The 18,677-nt window shown below is 42.2% G+C and overlaps 1 protein-coding gene across 1 annotated transcript in view; it reads left to right on the forward strand.

Annotated features, from left to right (window-relative positions):
* Positions 1–9,896: 9,896 nt before the first annotated feature.
* Positions 9,897–18,677, forward strand: part of AKAIN1 (A-kinase anchor inhibitor 1) — a gene marked incomplete at its 3' end in the record, with an annotated part of 32,748 nt that continues 23,967 nt past the window's right edge. The window contains 1 exon segment of the mRNA XM_034759436.1: positions 9,897–10,135. Coding sequence (XP_034615327.1) covers positions 9,898–10,135 — 238 coding nt within the window. The 5' untranslated portion in view covers position 9,897.

The raw sequence follows: 18,677 nt of genomic DNA on the forward strand, positions 1-18,677 counted from the left end.
CTGACTTGTGGGAGGGTGTATATCAGTGAATGGGTTGTCTAATTTACAACACTTTATAATCCAGTCAAAGTGTACATTTTAAAAATCTATATGGGATAGAATGATTCTGCAAAAAAGGAAACTAAAGAACTAAGTTTATCATTTTCTAACAGTTCTATATCTTGCAGTAATATGTACAATATAGTGCATAACTTGTGTTTAAAAATCCATTACACCATCTGATCTGTCATTTGTCTCTTCTTAATGTGATGCCCACAAGAAATCATTTAACAATGGATAGGTTATGGAACAGTTGGAGATAGATGGTGTATACAGTAATTTTAGATATTTTCAATGCATTCTTCTCCTCTGACCTTTTTTTAATTAGTTGTGCTTTTTAGGCCTTAATCCATCAAATATTTACGCAACCGTGTAACTTTTTGTATGTGAGTAATCCTATTGACTTCAGTGGTGCTCTTCAGGTGCATAAAGCTAAACATGCACGTAGGACTTTAGATTGTAGACGTTTAAGAACACAGACTGCTACTTCCTGCATGTGTGAACAGTGCCTAGCACATGGTGAACTCTATAAGAATAGAAATGGTGCTTATCTTCAAATGCTTAAAGAAGGGCATCTACATTCATATTTAGGCATCAAAATAAGTCTGATTTTTGGAGGTGCTGTCCTTCCAAAATCTCATATTGATTTCAATCAGGGAGATTTTTACCTCTGAAAATTAGGCCACCTTGCTTAGGTGCCTATATATGTATTTGGGTATCTAATTTGCACTGATGTTTGAAAATTTTAGGGCATAAGAAATAATTATGTGGACCAAATTCTGGTGTTGTGCTATGCATGTGCCTGAAAAGGTACAGCTAAGATTAGCACCACAATGCAACTGTTATGCCCCTGTCCTGCCCTCCCTTCAAAAACATGGAGTTGATGCTGTGTGGCCTCTCCAGATAGAACCTCAGCGAGAATTCCAGAGTGATGCTCACAGGTCAATAGTAGAGCCAGTCAGAAAACAGAATTTCCATTCCATGGGAAACTTTGACAGTTCAAAACTTGTTTTTGTTCCAAATCAGAACCAAAAGTCAAACTTTCTCACGCACATTTTTATTGATAATGCAAAACATTTCAGTTTGGTAAGGTAAAAACATTTTGTTTCAGGTCAAAATAATATAAAATATATTAAATATAATTAATAAATATTTTAATGTAAAAGTCAATTATATTAATTGAAAAAATAAAGTTGAAATGAAACATTTTTATTTTGACAAAATGAAATGAGAAAGATTAAATTATTCATTTAGTCTTTTTCCCATTGAAAAAACTTAACCACCTCTAGTAAGTAGTACAGGCTACATATTATATCGCCAACCTTCCAATTTGATTACTACTATGAATCCTTCCTCCTTGACTCATTCATAAGTTTAATATGGGTAATCTGTGCATAGGTTGAAAGCAGCTGGTTGAAATACACCTCTACCCTGATATTACACGACCCGATATAACACGAATTCAGATACAACGCAGTAAAACAGCGTTGCATGGCTGTGCACTCCGGCGGATCACAGCAAGTTCAATATAATGCGGTTTCACCTATAACACGGTAAGATTTTTTGGCTCTCAAGGATAGTGTTATATCGGGGTAGAGGTGTACAAGGTCAACATTAATAGCATTTATTTGTATTCTCAGAATCAGTGGGATTATTCTTTTGAGTAACATTTACTCACATGAACAACAATTTATATAATTGGGCCTTAAATAAAACAGAGATTAACAAGGGATGGTAAATGCAAAGGAAGAAGCATTATGAGAAGCACAATGGCCTTCATTCTCCACTGTCAAAGCAAGTAGAATGGGGCAGGCATAGGGGGCCAGTTGCAGCTCCTTCTTTTAAGACCCCTTTTGCCCTAAGACAAGTTAGGGCTTCACGGGGACAGCCCTGACTTACACCACTGCTGTAAGGTCCCTCAGCGACCTTATTCCCCGTAAAGGTCTGGTTATAGCAGAGCTCTGCTCCAACATGCCAGCTCCCCAATGTGCTCTCCTTTTCTCTATGCCCCAAGTTGATGGGGAAGCTGGCACAGGCATGGTGGAGCACCTGCACTAACTTTCCTGTGGCAGAAAGTTCCCGGCACCGGGGAAATTCTCCACTATTTCCTGTTGATTTAAGGCTATGGAGCACTGCTTACAGTATAAGTTTGCTTTGAAGACTTGAAAATCTAGTCCATTATGCTATTGTTTATATGGACCTTGTTTGGTTCGTTTTGTATAATAACAAATCATGTTTGTTATTTATTATATTTAAGGTCAAGGGAGCAAAGTAAGGCAGGAGTGATGGAGTGGATAAGAGACTTGAAAGGCTACTTAAAATAGTGTGAGGGCACGTCTAGACTAGGAAAAATGGTTGTGTTTTAAAACACATTAGCTACACATTTTAACTGACACAATTTTACACACAACTTTGTACCTCTAGACAGGACAAGCTGTATTGAAAAACAGGTTAGCTGGTTGTGGGCAACCTTAGGGGATGCTTAATGCTGAGAAGCTATGGTTTACCACAATCGGTTGACATGTTTTTACTACCTGTAAACCAGTGGTTTTCAAACTGTGGGTCGAGACCCTGTACTGGGTCGCAGCAGCTGTAATCAGCACTGCCGCCCGGGCTGTTAAAAGTCCCATTGGCAGTGCTGCTCAGCTAAGGTAGGTTAGTCCCTATCTGTTCTGACACCATGCTGCACCCTGGAAGCGGCCAGCAGCAGGTCTGGCTCCTAGGCGGTGGGGGCCACGGGCCTCTGCACACTGCCCCTGCCCCAAGCACAGCTCCGCACTCCCATTGGCCGGTTCCCAGCCAATGAGAGCTGGGGGGGGGGGAGGTGGTGCCTGCAGGCGAGAGCCGCAAGAAGCCGCTTGCGCGCCTCCACCTAGGAGCTGGACCTGCTGCTGGCTGCTTCCGGGGCGCAGCGCGGTCCGCAGTGCCAAGACAGCCAAGAAGCCTGTCTTAGCACCCCTGCTGCGCCACTGACTGGGAGCCGCCTGAGAAGCCTGTGCCCCAATCCCCTGCCCCAGCCCTGCGCCCCCCCAAACCTGGAGCCCCTTCCTGCACCCTAAACCCCTCAACCCTTGCCCCAGCCCAGAACCTACCCCCCCACTCCAGAGCCCTGACCCCCTCCTGCACCCCAACCCCCTGCCCTAGCCCAGAGCCCCCTTCCACACCCTGAACCCCTCATTCCTGGCCCTCACCTCTGCATCCCAACCCTCTGCCCCAGCCCTGAGACCCTCCCAAACCCCTCATCCCCAGCTCCTTTGGGTCATGGGCATCAACAATTTTCAACTGGGTCACCAGAAAAAAAGTTTGAAGACAACTGCTGTAAACTATATCCTAAATCTAAATGCTAAATTTAATCTAATCTGTATCTTAAATCTACATCCAGTCTATATTCCTATATTTTGACTGCCTCATAGAAATATATGACTGTTTCCCATTAACAACTTCTGTTCTGGGCAGTACAGGACCTTTGGGTACCAAAACATGTTTCTTATGATTCCCCCATTTCCCAGTTTCTCTTATGAAACAGCTAATCTTTGGCCCTGGGACCCAGAGGAATATTTTACTCATGCTCCAGGGAGCAGAGGCTGGGGAAACCGGATCCAATTAATAGGTGCAAATATGAGGCAGCAAAGTGGGTGTGTGGCTGCTGCTGTAGTGCTTAAAGTGCGCCAGGTGGAACTAGATCACAGACCTGGGAAATAAAATTTCTAAGCAGTGAGCTGGGTCACTGAGAGGTGCACAACTTTAGTATCATATAGGGGAGACCTTCTCTGATTGGCTGCTTTCCCCACTTGCCTACCTCCTGGGGAAGAGAGGTCAATCAGGGTTTCTGCAGAGCTCTACCCTCACCCTCCCTTCTTACAGGAGGGAGTGGGGCGGAAGAAGATAAATAGCCCAATGCTCAGTATGACTCCACTCCTTCCCTGTCTCATTGCAACACCCAGCCTGAGAAGAGGGAGAGGGATCTCTGCTGCAGCCCCCAGGCCTGGGAGAGAGGTTTGAAGTACCCCAGGAGGAGCAGAGGTGAGGGTAGGGAGAAGGACAGAACTGACAAGGGGGAAGAATTGATTTGGGGGTTGGGGAACATAATTGATTGCTGGGCAGGAAGAAGGGCAGATGTGGGAGTGATGATAGACACCCGCTCTCGCACACACACACTCTTTTCAGACCACTTTGAGCACTGGAAACAACTCTTCACTCCCTGACTAGTGGGTCTCAAAAAAGTTATAATTCAATATGTGTTTAGATGGGTGCAAATAGCTATCATTGGCAGGATGTGTGTCTTGGATCCAAAGACAATCAACAGACCTCATTAATGCCAATGGATGTGTCAAGTGCTCCTTTATAGGCTCAACACAAGGATCAATCAAGACCCTTTATGTAGTAAAAATAACTACAGACACGTGGCTCATTGCCAGGGCAGAGCTAAATCAGAAGAGGTTACCCTGTTTGCAAATCAAGGGCTAAGATATTGGTTACAGGTTGTGTGTTAGAAGGAGCAAGACAGAAGAGAGAGTTCTGAGTGTGACCCTGAAAGGAAGCAAAGAGACACAACTTAGACACAGAACTCACAGCAGTGACACATTTGGGGATTTCTGAGCAAGGAAACTGTCTGCTGTTATTCATTTTCCATGGTGTTCATGGAAACAGGACTTCGTGTACTTTTTTTTGCAAATAAACAAGATTACATCAAGAATGTACCTGAGTCATTGTGGGTAGTTCTCTGAAAACAGCTGCTCAAGGTGCAGTAGCAGTCAAAAAAGCTAACAATGTTAGGAACCATAAGGACAGGAATAGATAATAAGACAAAATATCATATTGCCAATATATAAAACCATGCTGCACCACACCTTGAATACTGCATGCTGTTCTGGTCTCCCCATCTCAAAAACCGTATACTAGAGTTGGAAAAAGTACAGAGAAGGGCAACAAAAATGGTTAGAGGTATGGAACAACTTCCATATGAGGAGAGATTAAAAAGACTGGGACTGTTCAGCTTAGAAAAGAGACAGCTAAAGAGGGATAAGATAGAGATCTATAAAATCATGAATGGTGTGGAGAAAATGACTAAGAAGGTATTATTTATCCGCTCACATAACACAAGAACTAGGGATCACCCAATGAAATTAATAGGCAGTAAGCTTAAAACAAATATAAGGAAGTACTTCTTCCCACAATGCTTAATCAACCTATGAAACTGGTTGCCTGGGAATGTTGTGAAGGCTGGGTTAAAAAAAGAATTAGATACGTTCATGGAAAATAGGTCAATCAAAGGTTCTTAGCCAAGATGGTCAGGGACACAATCCTATACTCTGGGTGACCCTAAACTTCTGACTGCTAGAAGTTGAGCCTGATGACAGGGTCTGCCCTGCTCTATTCATTCCCACTGAAGCATCTGATACCAGCCACTGCTGGAAGATAGAATACTGGACTAGATGGACTATTGGTCTCACCAGTATGGCCATTATTCTATTATTTTATTTTAAAGTTGTTTCTGGATTTCATTTTCTCCTTTGTTCTTTTCCCCCACCTCTGTATATTTCTGTGCTTATTGTTAATTACTGAGACATTAATCTAGGCCAGTACTAAAATGACTACTTATACCATTAATGTAAATCACTTCATTAACATGTTGTTAATTGATCTGATCTTTCAAACCTACACTGAGTTCCAATGACATCTTCACAACAGCCTCCTTTTAGTTTCACATGCTATGAACTATGCGTTGATTGATTAGGGCTTTCATTCTGACAGTCATTCACTAAATTCCAAAAAGAGGTTAAAGTTTATTATAACAATAATACCCAACACTATAAAGTATCTAAAATAGTTCAACTAATTTACTGATTAGATTAGCAATCTGATTATGCTTCGGGTTTTTGGTGGGTTGGGGTAAAAAGGGGCATTCGCCTACACAAGACAATGTCTACCAGTCTGCTTCATTCTCAGTGTTGGGATGGAAGCTTTTATAAAATAATGTAAAATATCTGGTCTACCTTTCTGATAGCATAAAATGTTTTCATTTGCTGTCTGACTGATTCCATCAACCTCTTACATATGGTTTGCTGTGCTTGGTAACAGACAAGCAACTCTGGAGGACACTTAATACAGAAGGAGAAAGGAATGGAAACTCTTAAAAAAGTAAAAATATGTTTGAACATCTTTGCTAGATCATGCTAACTGGAATTTAGAGCTAGTAGCAATTCAGATGCAAGCATTCAAGAGTTTCTAGAGAGACTGATAGGAAAGAGTTTCATCCTTCCCGAAAGCTGGGAATCAAAATTCCAATTGGAAAAAATAGCATTTAAAGAGCTATCATACATAACTTAAATTATCTTGAGTTTCTTAATCTAAAATGGTTTTCTTGGTCAAAAATGTATTAATAATAATACCTATTTGTGCTGGGGGGGAATCAGATTTTTATTGTTAAGCTTATGAATTTGTATGACCAAATAATGGCATTTATCAGGGTTAAAATGAAGGGATTAGAAGTAAATCCATAGCATTACAATGGACAGACAAGAAGCTTAAATAACAGCAGATCTAATGAAATATTTATGTGATTTAAAGGGACACTATCAACTTTTTTTTTTTTTTTTTTTTACTGACTCGTTTTACAAAAATACAGTTCCTGATGGAGCACCCTTTAAATAGGTCAAAACTTTTTAAAACAATCCTTTACAATATTTGATAAGGGATTTTCAGCTCTCTTATTGATGTTTATAAGGGTCTCTTCAGCCAGGGAGAACCTGACTGATATACAAGGGAAACAATGAAACTGACTAAACAAAAATTTATGGGTCAGTTTTAGTAATCTTAGGTGTTGCAACAGTAGCAGGTACAAAACTTTCACACAGATATACGGTGTCCCCTTCCCTTCCCCCATTGATAATACCCTTTAAATGAGCAAGTACAAATATCTTGCTACATAACAGTATATCTGGCATAATATATGGCCCTAAAATGTTAAGGACCTTTTTCAGTAACCTGACCATACATGATATTTTTTTCCATTGACTTGCAGTTGAATGAGAGATCAATCATTATTACAGCATTTTCTCTGGATAAGAGTGTACTGTATTAATTATAATTCTTGCCTACTGTGTCTATCAGCAGCTAAAAAGCTGCCTACGTGGAAGGAAAATCTTCTCTCCATTAATACTTCAGTTCTTGAGTATAACCATTCAGTACAGAACTATGCCCTTTCCAATTATTTCAGTAAGTACGTATTGATTCCACGTCTATGATGATGTGTCCTGAATTGTATTACAGCTCATTTTTCTCATTTTTTTAAAATATTCAAGGCTGTGACACAATCTTGTATTTTAAAATTTTTCCATTAGATAGGAAAAAAACCCATAAGATGCCTTTTATATTTATCGTAGTCTAGAAAGCATTGATTTGTGTTGGCATTAAACATGAGCCAGAAATGCTAAGATTCTGAAATAAAATGTCCACTGTGCCTTACTCATTGGATAATTTGAGGTTAAATATAGAATTCCAATAATCAAATAAATGATTAAACAACTTCATATATAAACAGTGGATAGCAATCATCTGTCCTTCAACAACAACAAAACACTTCAGTTTCTCAATAAATCCAAAACATCTACCCAGAGTTACAATGGGGCACTATGGAAGTTCATGTCACAAGATAATACACAATTTTTTGGAAGTCTTTTTTTGGAAACAGGCTTCATTAAGCAAGAGATATTTGTCTTCCATCCCTCGCCACCGCTCCCAACCACCTTTGCTCTCCTCCCAGGAACCCATTATCTTATGACAAATCAGTAACCCCATCAATAGGCTAGTTAATAGCAATGGAAATTAATAGATTTTATTTTAGAATAAGCAGATTTTGAATTCATTTCTTCCTGCTGAAGTCAAATCTCCACTAAATACTTGAAACTCGAAGAATCCACATAAGTGTACATCATAAACTAAAGCAGTTTTGCAAATTTTCCTATGCTATCCTAAAACTGTGTCCCAGCCTTGACCTAGACCACTGAACTTCTCAGAAATGATAGCATACCTACTCAATCCCTGACCTTCCTGCTAAGACTACCAATACAGGTGCTAACATCATGCTTTCTATGTATGACATAGCCACTTTAGGCCCAGATCCACAAAGAAATTTAGGCATTATGACACTGAGCATCTAGCTTCCCCTGGTTAATGGATTGCTTTAGGGCTTAGGCCAGAGATAGGTGTCCAGACACCTAGAGTGGGGCAGCAGTGCACGTGCCCAGAGGCACCTATGTTTCTGCCTACAGAACTTCTATTGCTGAGTGCTTAGGTGCTGAGTGAGTTTAAGTGCCTATATGGTTAGGCACCAGCCAAGTGGGAGTTTTGTGGATCAGAGTGCCTAAACCTGATACTTAATCACTTAAGTACCATTGTGGATCCAGGCCCTATCTACTAGGAATTGGACTAAGACTAACTCACTTCCGTAACAATTTTCAGAACTGGGGTGAATATGAACCAATGGAAGGTTGGTTAGGCTAAAGGTGAAGAGGTTGTGGTCCAAGAGAGGGAGCTCAGCTATGGAGAGATCAAATGGGACAGGGTTTAGAGAAGACTATGTCAAGTGAGTGGCTCTTTGGGAGAGGTGATCCAGAGTTGAAGCGCAGGCAAAGACATAAGATCAAGGAGGCAGATGGCTAATGGGATGAACAGGATGGCCATAGGAAAATTGAAGTTGCTGAGGATGAGGGCAGCCAGGAGGCAAAATCTGAGACGGTGGATGAAAAGGAGCCTGGAGGGCAGTAATGATAGCTCCATAACCAGGGGAAATGTAGTTTCTGAAAAAGAGCAGTAAGAAGTAGTGGGAGTTATCACTAAAAGAGCAGTATCTTGAGTTTGGTGATGCCACATTTGAGATAATTTACTATTAGGTGTGAATGACTTATTAAAAAAAATGTTAAGAACTAGAAGTTGATTTGATTTCCATAACTCACAGGCAGAGTCCTGAATTTCACCATATTTATTCTTTTTGGAGACGGAGGGGAGCGGATTAGGGAGAAAGATCCTTGAGTAGAAAAGGCGGATTTGAAGGTGGGGTTGTAGGAGTCTGTGTGAATTATGAAGACTGAGTGCAAAAATGTATTGTGCACTGTAGAAATGCACTTTTGCCACTTGCTTTCTACTTTGCTTAATTTGTATTGCTTGAACAGCCTGCATGGGAACATGCCACGCAGGACTAGGGGTCAGTGTACAAGTAGGGGTCAGTGTACAAGTAGCTCCCCTACATTTGTGTTCGATCTCTGTCTGATCAGGGGTTGTTCTAAAATTCCACCGTGGAGGTGAAGAAATTGCTCTGTGAGAAATGTGGGTGCTAAATTGTATCCCTCAGAACAACCACAGAGATTAGGGGGTCCAAAAGTTAGTGAGCTGTTTTCTCCTCCACCAGTGTCTCCTTCTACCCTTTATTTGCTCTTTGGGGCATCAGCAACCTCTTCTTTATTTCTCCCATCCTCTTTCCAGCTTTCACATTTCTTCTCTCCTTATTCGCGTGGCCTAAACGCCTCAGCACCTAGGTAGACGGCGGCCAGCCCAGGAGATCAACTTGTGAAGTCTTTCAAATCTTAACCCTGGGGAACTAAACCCAGCCTCACGAAGCCTGAGCCCATTAGCCAGGGTTGCAGACGACGGTTGAAAGGCAAACCCCTAAATGTCAGGCAGCTTCCAGTGGGGCCGCTGACAGGAGTTAATTAGGAGCAATTAGCTTGTCCCCGCTGGGAAGCGCTGCTATTCCCTCTCCCGCCTTCCCCTTCCTCCCGCTGCTGCGCCAGGCTAAGGGGTGGCTTGTGCTGGCTCCTTGCGCAGGACTGGCGTGTGCAGCAGGCAAAGGACCGAGGAATGCGCCGAGTCCCGGTCCCCCTCCTCCCCTTGCCGCTGGAGCGGTGCATTGTGGAGGGAGCCCGCGTCCCGCCGCCGCTGAGGAAGCCTCCTGCCCTCGGGAAGCGCCTCAGCTGGGAGCTGTCCAAGGTGTCGGGGCCCCTGCGACACCCCCGCCCGCTCCTGCGCCCCGGCCCTCTCGCCTCCTCCCGCCCTGTCCGCGGCGCCCGGCCGGAGACGAGCATGGTGTTTGCTCCAGGTAACGCGCTCCCCTTCTCCCGCGCCCATTGGCCGGCGAGTGAGGGGTGCAGGCGGGCCGGGCCCTGCTCTCCTGGGCTGGGGAAGGGGCTGAGCATCCCTCGCTACTCACCTGGGAGCGCCACGCGCCCACCAGCGGCTCCCCGCGCCCGGCCCCTGCAGGCTGGGCTGGCTGGGAAGGAGGGGGAAGGGGGCGGAACGCGCCTGGCTTCGCGGAGGCTGCGGTCCCCTTGGAGCCCCAGACCCTCCGCCCCCAGGAGCCGCAGCTCTCGGGGCCACCTGGCACCCCGTGCCGCCGCCGTGGCAGGGCTAAGTTTGGCAGGGGCATGGGATGCTCTGTTGGCGGTGGGGCTGGGGCTCAGGCTCTGCTGCCGAGTGCGCCTGGTTACAGCTGCTTGTGGGGCAGCGAGACAGATCAGCCTCCAGCCCGGGGGCTGAGGGAGGGAGGGAGGCTGGAAAGGCTCTTTTAGGGTGGGTGGGGAGAGAGAAAGAGAAGGAGAACGCACAGTCTTGCTAGCTGGGTTGGTGGTCTCCAGACGGAGGAGGGGAGGCTGCCTAGGGCTAAACTTGGGTAAGTTAGAAACAAAAGGTCACCTAGGTGGCTGCTGTCAGGAGAAAGATCTTTGGGGGCAGGCAAGAGAGCAGAGGGCACAGCATGGTGCCCCAGTGAGGGGGGAGCCTACCTCTCCTTTTCAAAAGGGAAGTTCCACAGGCTTTCCCTCAGGGTTAGGCTTCTAGGTCACTCAGGTCCTTTTGAAAATGTTACTTGCCGACTAAAGAGATCTAGTATCTGAATGGGAGAGTTCACTCAGGGCCCTCCTGCAATCCTTATTCAAACTCCACTGGGCGCCTTGTAGGATCTGGCCCTGGAGGCTTAAGATGCAGAATCATTGCTGAAAAGATCATCACCGGAGTTGCATTGGACTCAGTGTAGTTTGGTGGGGTGGGGAGAAACTGAAAAAAATCAGGCTGGTGTGCATAAACGTAACTTGTGTAAGATGGCATTTGTAAGGGGGAACTCTCTTCTTCCCTAAAACTTAGGGTACTAGTATAACTGGTCCTGACCAGTGTAGCAGAAGAGAGATAAGAGGGACTTGAGAGGGTTTAATTTTTAAAGTTTTCATTTTCCTAATTTCAAGTTTCTTTTGCTTTGAGAGTCTGTATCCTGTCAGTTAAAGAGACAGGAGTCTGAAATGCTGGAAGGATATAATAGCCTCAAAAAGCCTGTTTGGATTGAATCGGTCAGCCTGACAATTGAAAGACATAGCATTTTGAGAAATTAGCTGTTTTCAACAATCAAAATATTAGTCTTGTATTTCAAGTTGCCCAGTTGCTTGCTAATTAGATACATTTCCCCCCACAGACTGTTTTGGATTGGAAAGAAAACCAAGGAAACAAGTTGTTTGTCTTAGCTGAACCAGATTCTGTTTATTGTAGCATCCCTTCATACACCTTTTATCTGACAGTCCAGATGTCTCTCACCATTAAGCATAGCATTGTAAAAAAGCACCATGGGACTGGAGTACTGCAGCAAGAGATAAAATAATGAAAACAATTCCACCCCCCCAAGGATGGCAATAAACTGACAACAAATCTTCCATTGATATCTTGTGCTACACAGAACTTTCTTTTCACATGCCTAATCCATAAATAGGAAATTGTTTTATGCAACAATTCTGTTTCAGTCAACAAGAAAAGTCAGTAATTCCCTTGCTCTTGTTCCCTTACAACAATTGGTGCCATATCATAGATAAGGTAATAAACAGGGATATCTGGGCGGTTAGAAATCAATCATGGGAGTCTGACATTATCCTAAAATGAGAGGAAAAAGCTTGAATGGATTGCATTTTTAGTCAGTTTTCTTATTACAAATCAGTCTGGGTATTATTTCTACTATTAGATACAAGAAGTTTACAATTATATAAGAAGTTTGGGGAAATATTTTGGGGTAAACCTTTATCTTTCTTATAGTAGCTGTGCTACAAAACAATTTCCATGTTTGCTTTGGAATAGGAGTTTCATTCTGTCTTAAATTTTCTGCTCTTATCTTATTATGATGTATGAGCTGGTACTCTGTTTCATTTATGTGCCTTTCACAGCACATAAAGATTGTTTGTATAACTGGAAATGGTTATACAGTGATTTCCTTAAGCTTAGTGTCTACAGTGATAAACATCCAGTAGCCATTGGTTCCAGAAAATAAATAGGATTTAGGATAATGCATCTTATTTAGCTGTAGGCAGCTATAGCTTCATTTTGTTCATATTCAAAAATCTATCAACTCCTGAAATAATAATGAATAAAATACTCCACAGCACTAATTTATACGAGATTATAAATTGTGAAATAGAAGTAAACCTTCTGACTTAAATAGAACTTTTAAAAGGCTAACCCAACTGACTCTTGACAAAATAGATATTTTCCTTTAAATTCCTGCTACCTATACCTATTTCCTTAAATTCTCACACCCATTGCTACCAATATACAGGTAACTCTAAATCATTGGACCTGATGGACCAAAGCCAGTAAATGAGAGGCATCTTTCAGTGTTCAAAAGAAAATGGGCCTAATCCTTCACTGATTTCCACCATGTGTCTTGTTTACACATGTGCAAAAGGGCATAAGATGCTACCGCTTTGATGTGATCATGTTTTACACCCACTTTTAATTCACTGAAGATAGGTGCCAAGGAATGGAGAAGCTAATCCAAAGAGAAGAGGTTTTTTGGGGGGGGTGGGGGGGGGGTTAACTATGGTTCACTGTATTGGTTGAGTTGCTCATCAGGACTGGAGGGATAGCTCAGTGGTTTGAGCATTGGCCTCCTAAACCCAGGGTTGTGAGTTCAATCCTTGAGAGGGCCATTTAGGGATGGGGCAAAAAAATCTATGGACTTAGACACTATGGGCCAGGCTCTTTGCCAATGTACAGGGACTGTAAAGCCATTTTAGACAGGTACCTGGAAGTCCTACGTTGTAGAGGACACCTCTATGCCCTTCTCCTCACAGTGGCAGGTGTGTGCTCTATGAGATAGGTGGCATGGACAAAAGTACCCTTGTGTTCTGGCTAACCCCAGTTGTGACTGCTTTAACACATGCCAATGAGTGAATTGGCCTTTTGTAGGCCCAAATTAGAAGGCTGTAGAAGAGGTGTGAAATCCTTTTTGCATCATCTCCCCCCTCCCCGAAGCCATGGTTGCAGTACAGTTCAGTTAAGCCAGAACCAAACCTTGGGGTCTATGCCTTGAAGTTTTGTCTGCTTGCTGAATTCAGCAACAGTATTTCAGGCAGCCTACAGAGTGGACTAGTTCCTCCCCCCCCACACACACTTCTTTGTGTCATTGTGTGGATGGGAGACTGAACATAAGAACGGCCGTACCGGGTCAGACCAAAGGTCCATCTAGCCCAGTATCCTGTCTACCAACAGTGGCCAATTCCAGGTGCCCCAGAGGGAGTGGACCAACAGGCAATGATCAAGTGATCTTTCTCCTGCCATCCATCTCCATCCTCTGACAAACACAGGCTAGGGACACCATTCCTTACCCATCCTGGCTAATAGCCATTAATGGACTTAACCACTATGAATTTATCCAGTTCTCTTTTAAACGCTGTTATAGTCCTAGCCTTCACAACCTCCTCAGGTAAGGAGTTCTGCAAGTTGACTGTGCACTGCGTGAAGAACTTCCTTGTTTTAAACCTGCTGCCTATTAATTTAAACCTGCTGCCTAGACCCTGACTGCAATGGATCAGGGTCAGATCACAAGAAAATGAACTCTGCACTGCCCAAACTGCAGTCTGTCTTACAATGAATTCCAGATATTAAAAAAAAAAAGCTTGCAAAACTATATGCCATATAAAGCCAATTATTATAAATAATTCCACTACCTACCACTTTGTTTTCATAGTGTAATGAACACCAAATTATTAAAGCATTCAATAGTTGGCACAAACTAGGAAAAGATGATTCTATAAAGTAGGGTGACCAGACAGCAAATGTGAAAAATCGGGACAGGAGGTGCGGGGTAATAGGAGCCTATATAAGAAAAAGACCCAAAAATTGGGACTGTCCCTATAAAATGTTCATCTATAAACATTAATTTTATATAGGCATATTTCAAAATAAAGGTAACATTTAATTACGTCTCTTACAAATGTTTCTAACACATTCTATAACAATTTAGAAAGTACATTACAGTATCACTAAGAATTACTTTCCAATATCGTATTTTTAGTAACTTATCAAAATGTATCTTTCAAGTTGTAGCCATATATGCTTATTCTCAACCCAAATGTGATTCCCCCCTCCCCCCCGCATGTGGAAATATTGAATCAAAACCAGTCATTTTGATTTGTCTGGGCATGAGCAAAAAGAATGTGTCTTTCATACTTTAAGGCAATTTTCTGACATTCTTTTGCACTCAGATCCATTTTGTTTTAAACCTATATTCCTGCATAAGGAATGCTTTTGTTTTCAGAAGGGAGTCTGAAAATGTTAAACACATAAAAATGTATTTATTTTGCTAATGATCTAATGCTGGGATAATAGTAAGTTTGCATAAATTTTATTCCATCTTTATTAGCTGCCAAGAATGGTAGTGTCCTAGAGTTTAAAGCAAGAAGGGACCATTAGATCATCTAGTCTAACCTCCTGTAATCCCAGGTCATTAAATTTCACCCAGTTACCCTTGTATTGAGCCCAATAATTTATCTCAGTAAACCAGAAATTGTGTTTGGCTAAAGCATATATTCCAGAAAGTCCTCCAATCTTGAGCTGAAGACCTCAAGAGCTAAAGAATCCACCACTCCCCTTGGTAGCTTGTTCCAGTGGGGTTAATCATCCTCACCGTTAAAAAAAATTGTGCCTAATTTCTAATTTGAATTTATTGGGCTTCAGCTTCCAGCCATTGGTTCTTGTTACACCTTTCTCTGCTAGATTATAACCCTTTAATACCTAGTATTTTCTACCTGTAAAGGTGATTACAGTCATGAAAGAGGGAAGAAAAGGTAGGGGTTAGTTAAACCTGGCAGTATTTATATATGAGGATCATTGAGCAAGCACGTTTCTATAACTTCTAACTAGCTTGGACTTTTACTTCAGGGTATTCACTGCTCAGCACCGTTTTCCTGCAACAATAACTCTGTCACTGGCACAGCTGTTCATAAAATGTTTAAAGCTAATAGTATTGCCAACTTGCACGACGACACTGCAGATTGTGAGTGCATCCTGTACCAAAGGAATTTTAGAAGTCACATTAAAATGCAATTGAAGGGATAGCAGCTGCATACTTAAACAGATGTTTTTACTGGTCTGATTAGTCATAATCCTGTCAAATTTAAAAGCTGCAGAGGTTGGGGTCTGGTGTTTAGTCTGATGGGACCACATGATACTACATCATGTTTTTTGCTTGTTACTTATGATTGCAGTGGTTGCTCTCAATCCTAAACTCTGTCTCCAGTGCACCACCCAAGCCCTTAGGGGAGTAAAAAACGAAGAGAGAATTACATACCAGTAACTTTGCTTCTCTGAAGATACCCTATTGTAAGAGTCTCAGAGTTCCTTAGCATGACCTGCCTTACCTCCAAAGGAAGTTTGACCCTTGAAAATAGCAGTAGCAGAGTAGAGCATGGGCTAGGTGCCTACTGGTGATCATGCAATATCCCTGATGGCTGTAAATGTTGCCCTCCAGTATTCTAGTCTGTTCTTACAAAAGTAGAAAGAGAAGCCAATTCCTGAAGATCAATGTAAGATTTAAAAGCATGCACAGTGTAGGATTATTGCTCCTTAGCTCGGGACTGACAGAACTCATTGTATAGCAACATTTCTACTGATCATAAGATAAGGTTTTGCAAACCCTACGAGCTTGGCACAGTATGATATAAAGGTTGTATTGCAATGAGTTTGGTGTGGCTGAGTGGTTAAGTTATGCATGAATTATTCAGGTACTTAAAATATACAATGAAATCAAAAAGATTAAGGTGTGGTCAGAATTAGTTCTAGTATTAATTTAAGAGCTGGATCTAATTTGTCAAAAAAAATCTTAAATGTGTTAATATAGTGAGAGTTGAAATACAATTTATTTTCTTAAATTATCCTGAACATATGTTAAGACAACTTCAGATAAATAGTTGAAGGCACATTTCACTTCCAGATAAATGGGTTTAATCCGAAGTAGATCATTAGTGACCACCAGAAATAATGGAAATTAGGTTTCTGTGCAGTGGTCATGTTAAATGAGATGGTCTTAGTGTTGGTTTTGGTGGGTTTTTTGTTCCAGACATATCAACTACTGGCCTTGGGAATAATCTGCATCTACTAAGCAGACAAGTAAAGCAGTAAATGGGGGAAAAAAGAATGAGTTACTCTTACCTCTACAGTTTGTCCCTCCAGGTCAGGAATGAGAATTCTTCTTCTAGAGAAAATTGCTCTGCTAATATCTGCTGTACTTGCTCTATGGATAAATGATACCTTGTTTTCCAGTGCTTTCAGTCTAGCAACATTAATGGGAAATAAAGTCATCTAAATGTACTATCAACTATAGTGAAAGCTGGATTTATTCATATACTCTTGTTGACCTGGGCTCCCTTGTATTAAGGATACAAATAAGAAGTTTAATTTTTAGTTTGAAAAGAACTTTTATTTATCTATATATTGACTGGCTGAAATAAGTTGCCTCAAAGTGGCCAGTCTATGATCAGGGTACACACTCTGTGATAAATGAAGCGGAGAGTAGCTCCCTTTTATGGACACCCAGCCAGCCAGTTAGCTATAAAACCCTTCTTAATAGCTGTTCTCTACTTGCTTTACCTCTAAAGGGTTTTTAAAAAAAAGCCCATAGGTAAAAAGAAGGGAGTAGGCACCTGACCAAAAGAGCCAATGGGAGGGCTAGAACTTTTTAAAATTGGGAAAAAACTTCCCCTTTGTCTGCTGTTGTTGTTCTCCGGAGAGAGGAAATGCAGAGCAGGAATGGGGCTGAACTATGCTGAAGGAAGCTTTAAGCCAGGTATGAAAAAACATCAGATCATACTGTGACAGACCCAGACCAGTGGGATACAGGAGTCTGGTAGAAGGCAAATATACTGGTTACTAGATGAATAGTTTTCTGTTCCCTGAGTGACCAGAGAAGGGGCTGCAGTAGAGTAATCAGGAACCTGCTAGAACCAGTTAAGGCAGGCAGGCTAATTAGGATACCTGGAGCCAATTAAGAAGCTGCTAGAATCAATTAAGGCAGGCTAATCAGGGCACCTGGGTTTTAAAAGCAGCTCACTTCAGTTTGTGGTGTGAGTGGGAGGAGCTGGGAGCAAGAGACATAAGGAGCTGAGTGAGTGTGCTTGCTGTTGGAGGACTGAAGAGCACAAGCATTATCAGACACCAGGAGGAAGGTCCTGTGGTGAGAATAAGGAAGGTGTTTGGAGGAGGCCATGGGGAAGTAGCCCAAGGAGTTGTAGCTGTCATGCAGCTGTTACAGGAGGCACTATAGACATCTGCAGTCCATGGGGCCCTGGGCTGGAACCTGGAGTAAAGAGCAGGCCTGGGTTCCCCCCAAGCCTCCTATTTGACCTAGACTGTGGGTTCTTCCAGAGGGGAAGGTCTCTGGGCTATTCCCCAACCCACATGGTGAATCTCTGCAGCAAGAAAATCTGCCAATAAGTGCAGGACCCACCAAGATAGAGGAGGAACTTTGTCACAATACCTAGAGATTACTTATTTGAAACCTCCAAATATTTAAGTAGGTCAGGGAATGTCTTGAAAGATGTGATTAGATTTATCTTTTATTTTTCTTATTGGCTTGTACTAACCCCCAAATGCTTTGGTTTTGTTTGAAACTTTTAAGATGAACCTCAAGAGAGCTAGCTTGATGCTTAACTTTTGTTGTTGTTTTTTAAGACCCAGCAAAAAGCCTAAGTTTCAGATGTGTTTTTTCCTTTTTGTTTTTAATAAAATTTACTTTTTTTTTTTTTTTTTTTTTTTTGAACAGGATTGGATTTTTGTGTCTTAAGAGGTTTGTATATAGGTTGTTTAATTATCTGTGGGCAACAGCTAATTTCCTTTTTCTTTCTCAGCTCTTCCCTGGAGGAGTGTGTGTGTGTGTGTAAAAGGGCTTGAGGGTACCCCACAGGAAGAAATTCCCAAGTGCACCTTCCTGGGTTCCAAAAAGGGGGGTTTTGCACTTGGGTGGTGGCAGGATCTACCCATCCAAGGTCAGAGAAAAACTGTAATCTTTAATACAGTTTAATACAAGCCTGGTGTGGCCAGTATTAACTTTTAGAATCCTTGCAGGCCCCCACCTTCTGCATTTGAAGTGCCAGAGTGGGGGATCAGCCTTGATACACATACTCTAGTAGTTTGTACACTTGTACAGAATAGCATGCATTACGTTTTAAAAAGATTGTCATTGGAGCAGTATCTGTGTCAGTGCTGGCAGAAATGACTAGTTTGACCTTAACAGTACACTGCTTTTGGTTTCTTCAGTCTATGAAGTCCAGGCAGGTGAGCTCTGTATTGCTCCCATCCAACCTCATTAATCTGTGAAGTAGCATTATCAGAAG

Source organism: Trachemys scripta, chromosome 2 (genome assembly GCF_013100865.1).
Source record: "Trachemys scripta elegans isolate TJP31775 chromosome 2, CAS_Tse_1.0, whole genome shotgun sequence".
In the NCBI taxonomy this organism is placed as follows: domain Eukaryota; kingdom Metazoa; phylum Chordata; order Testudines; family Emydidae; genus Trachemys; species Trachemys scripta.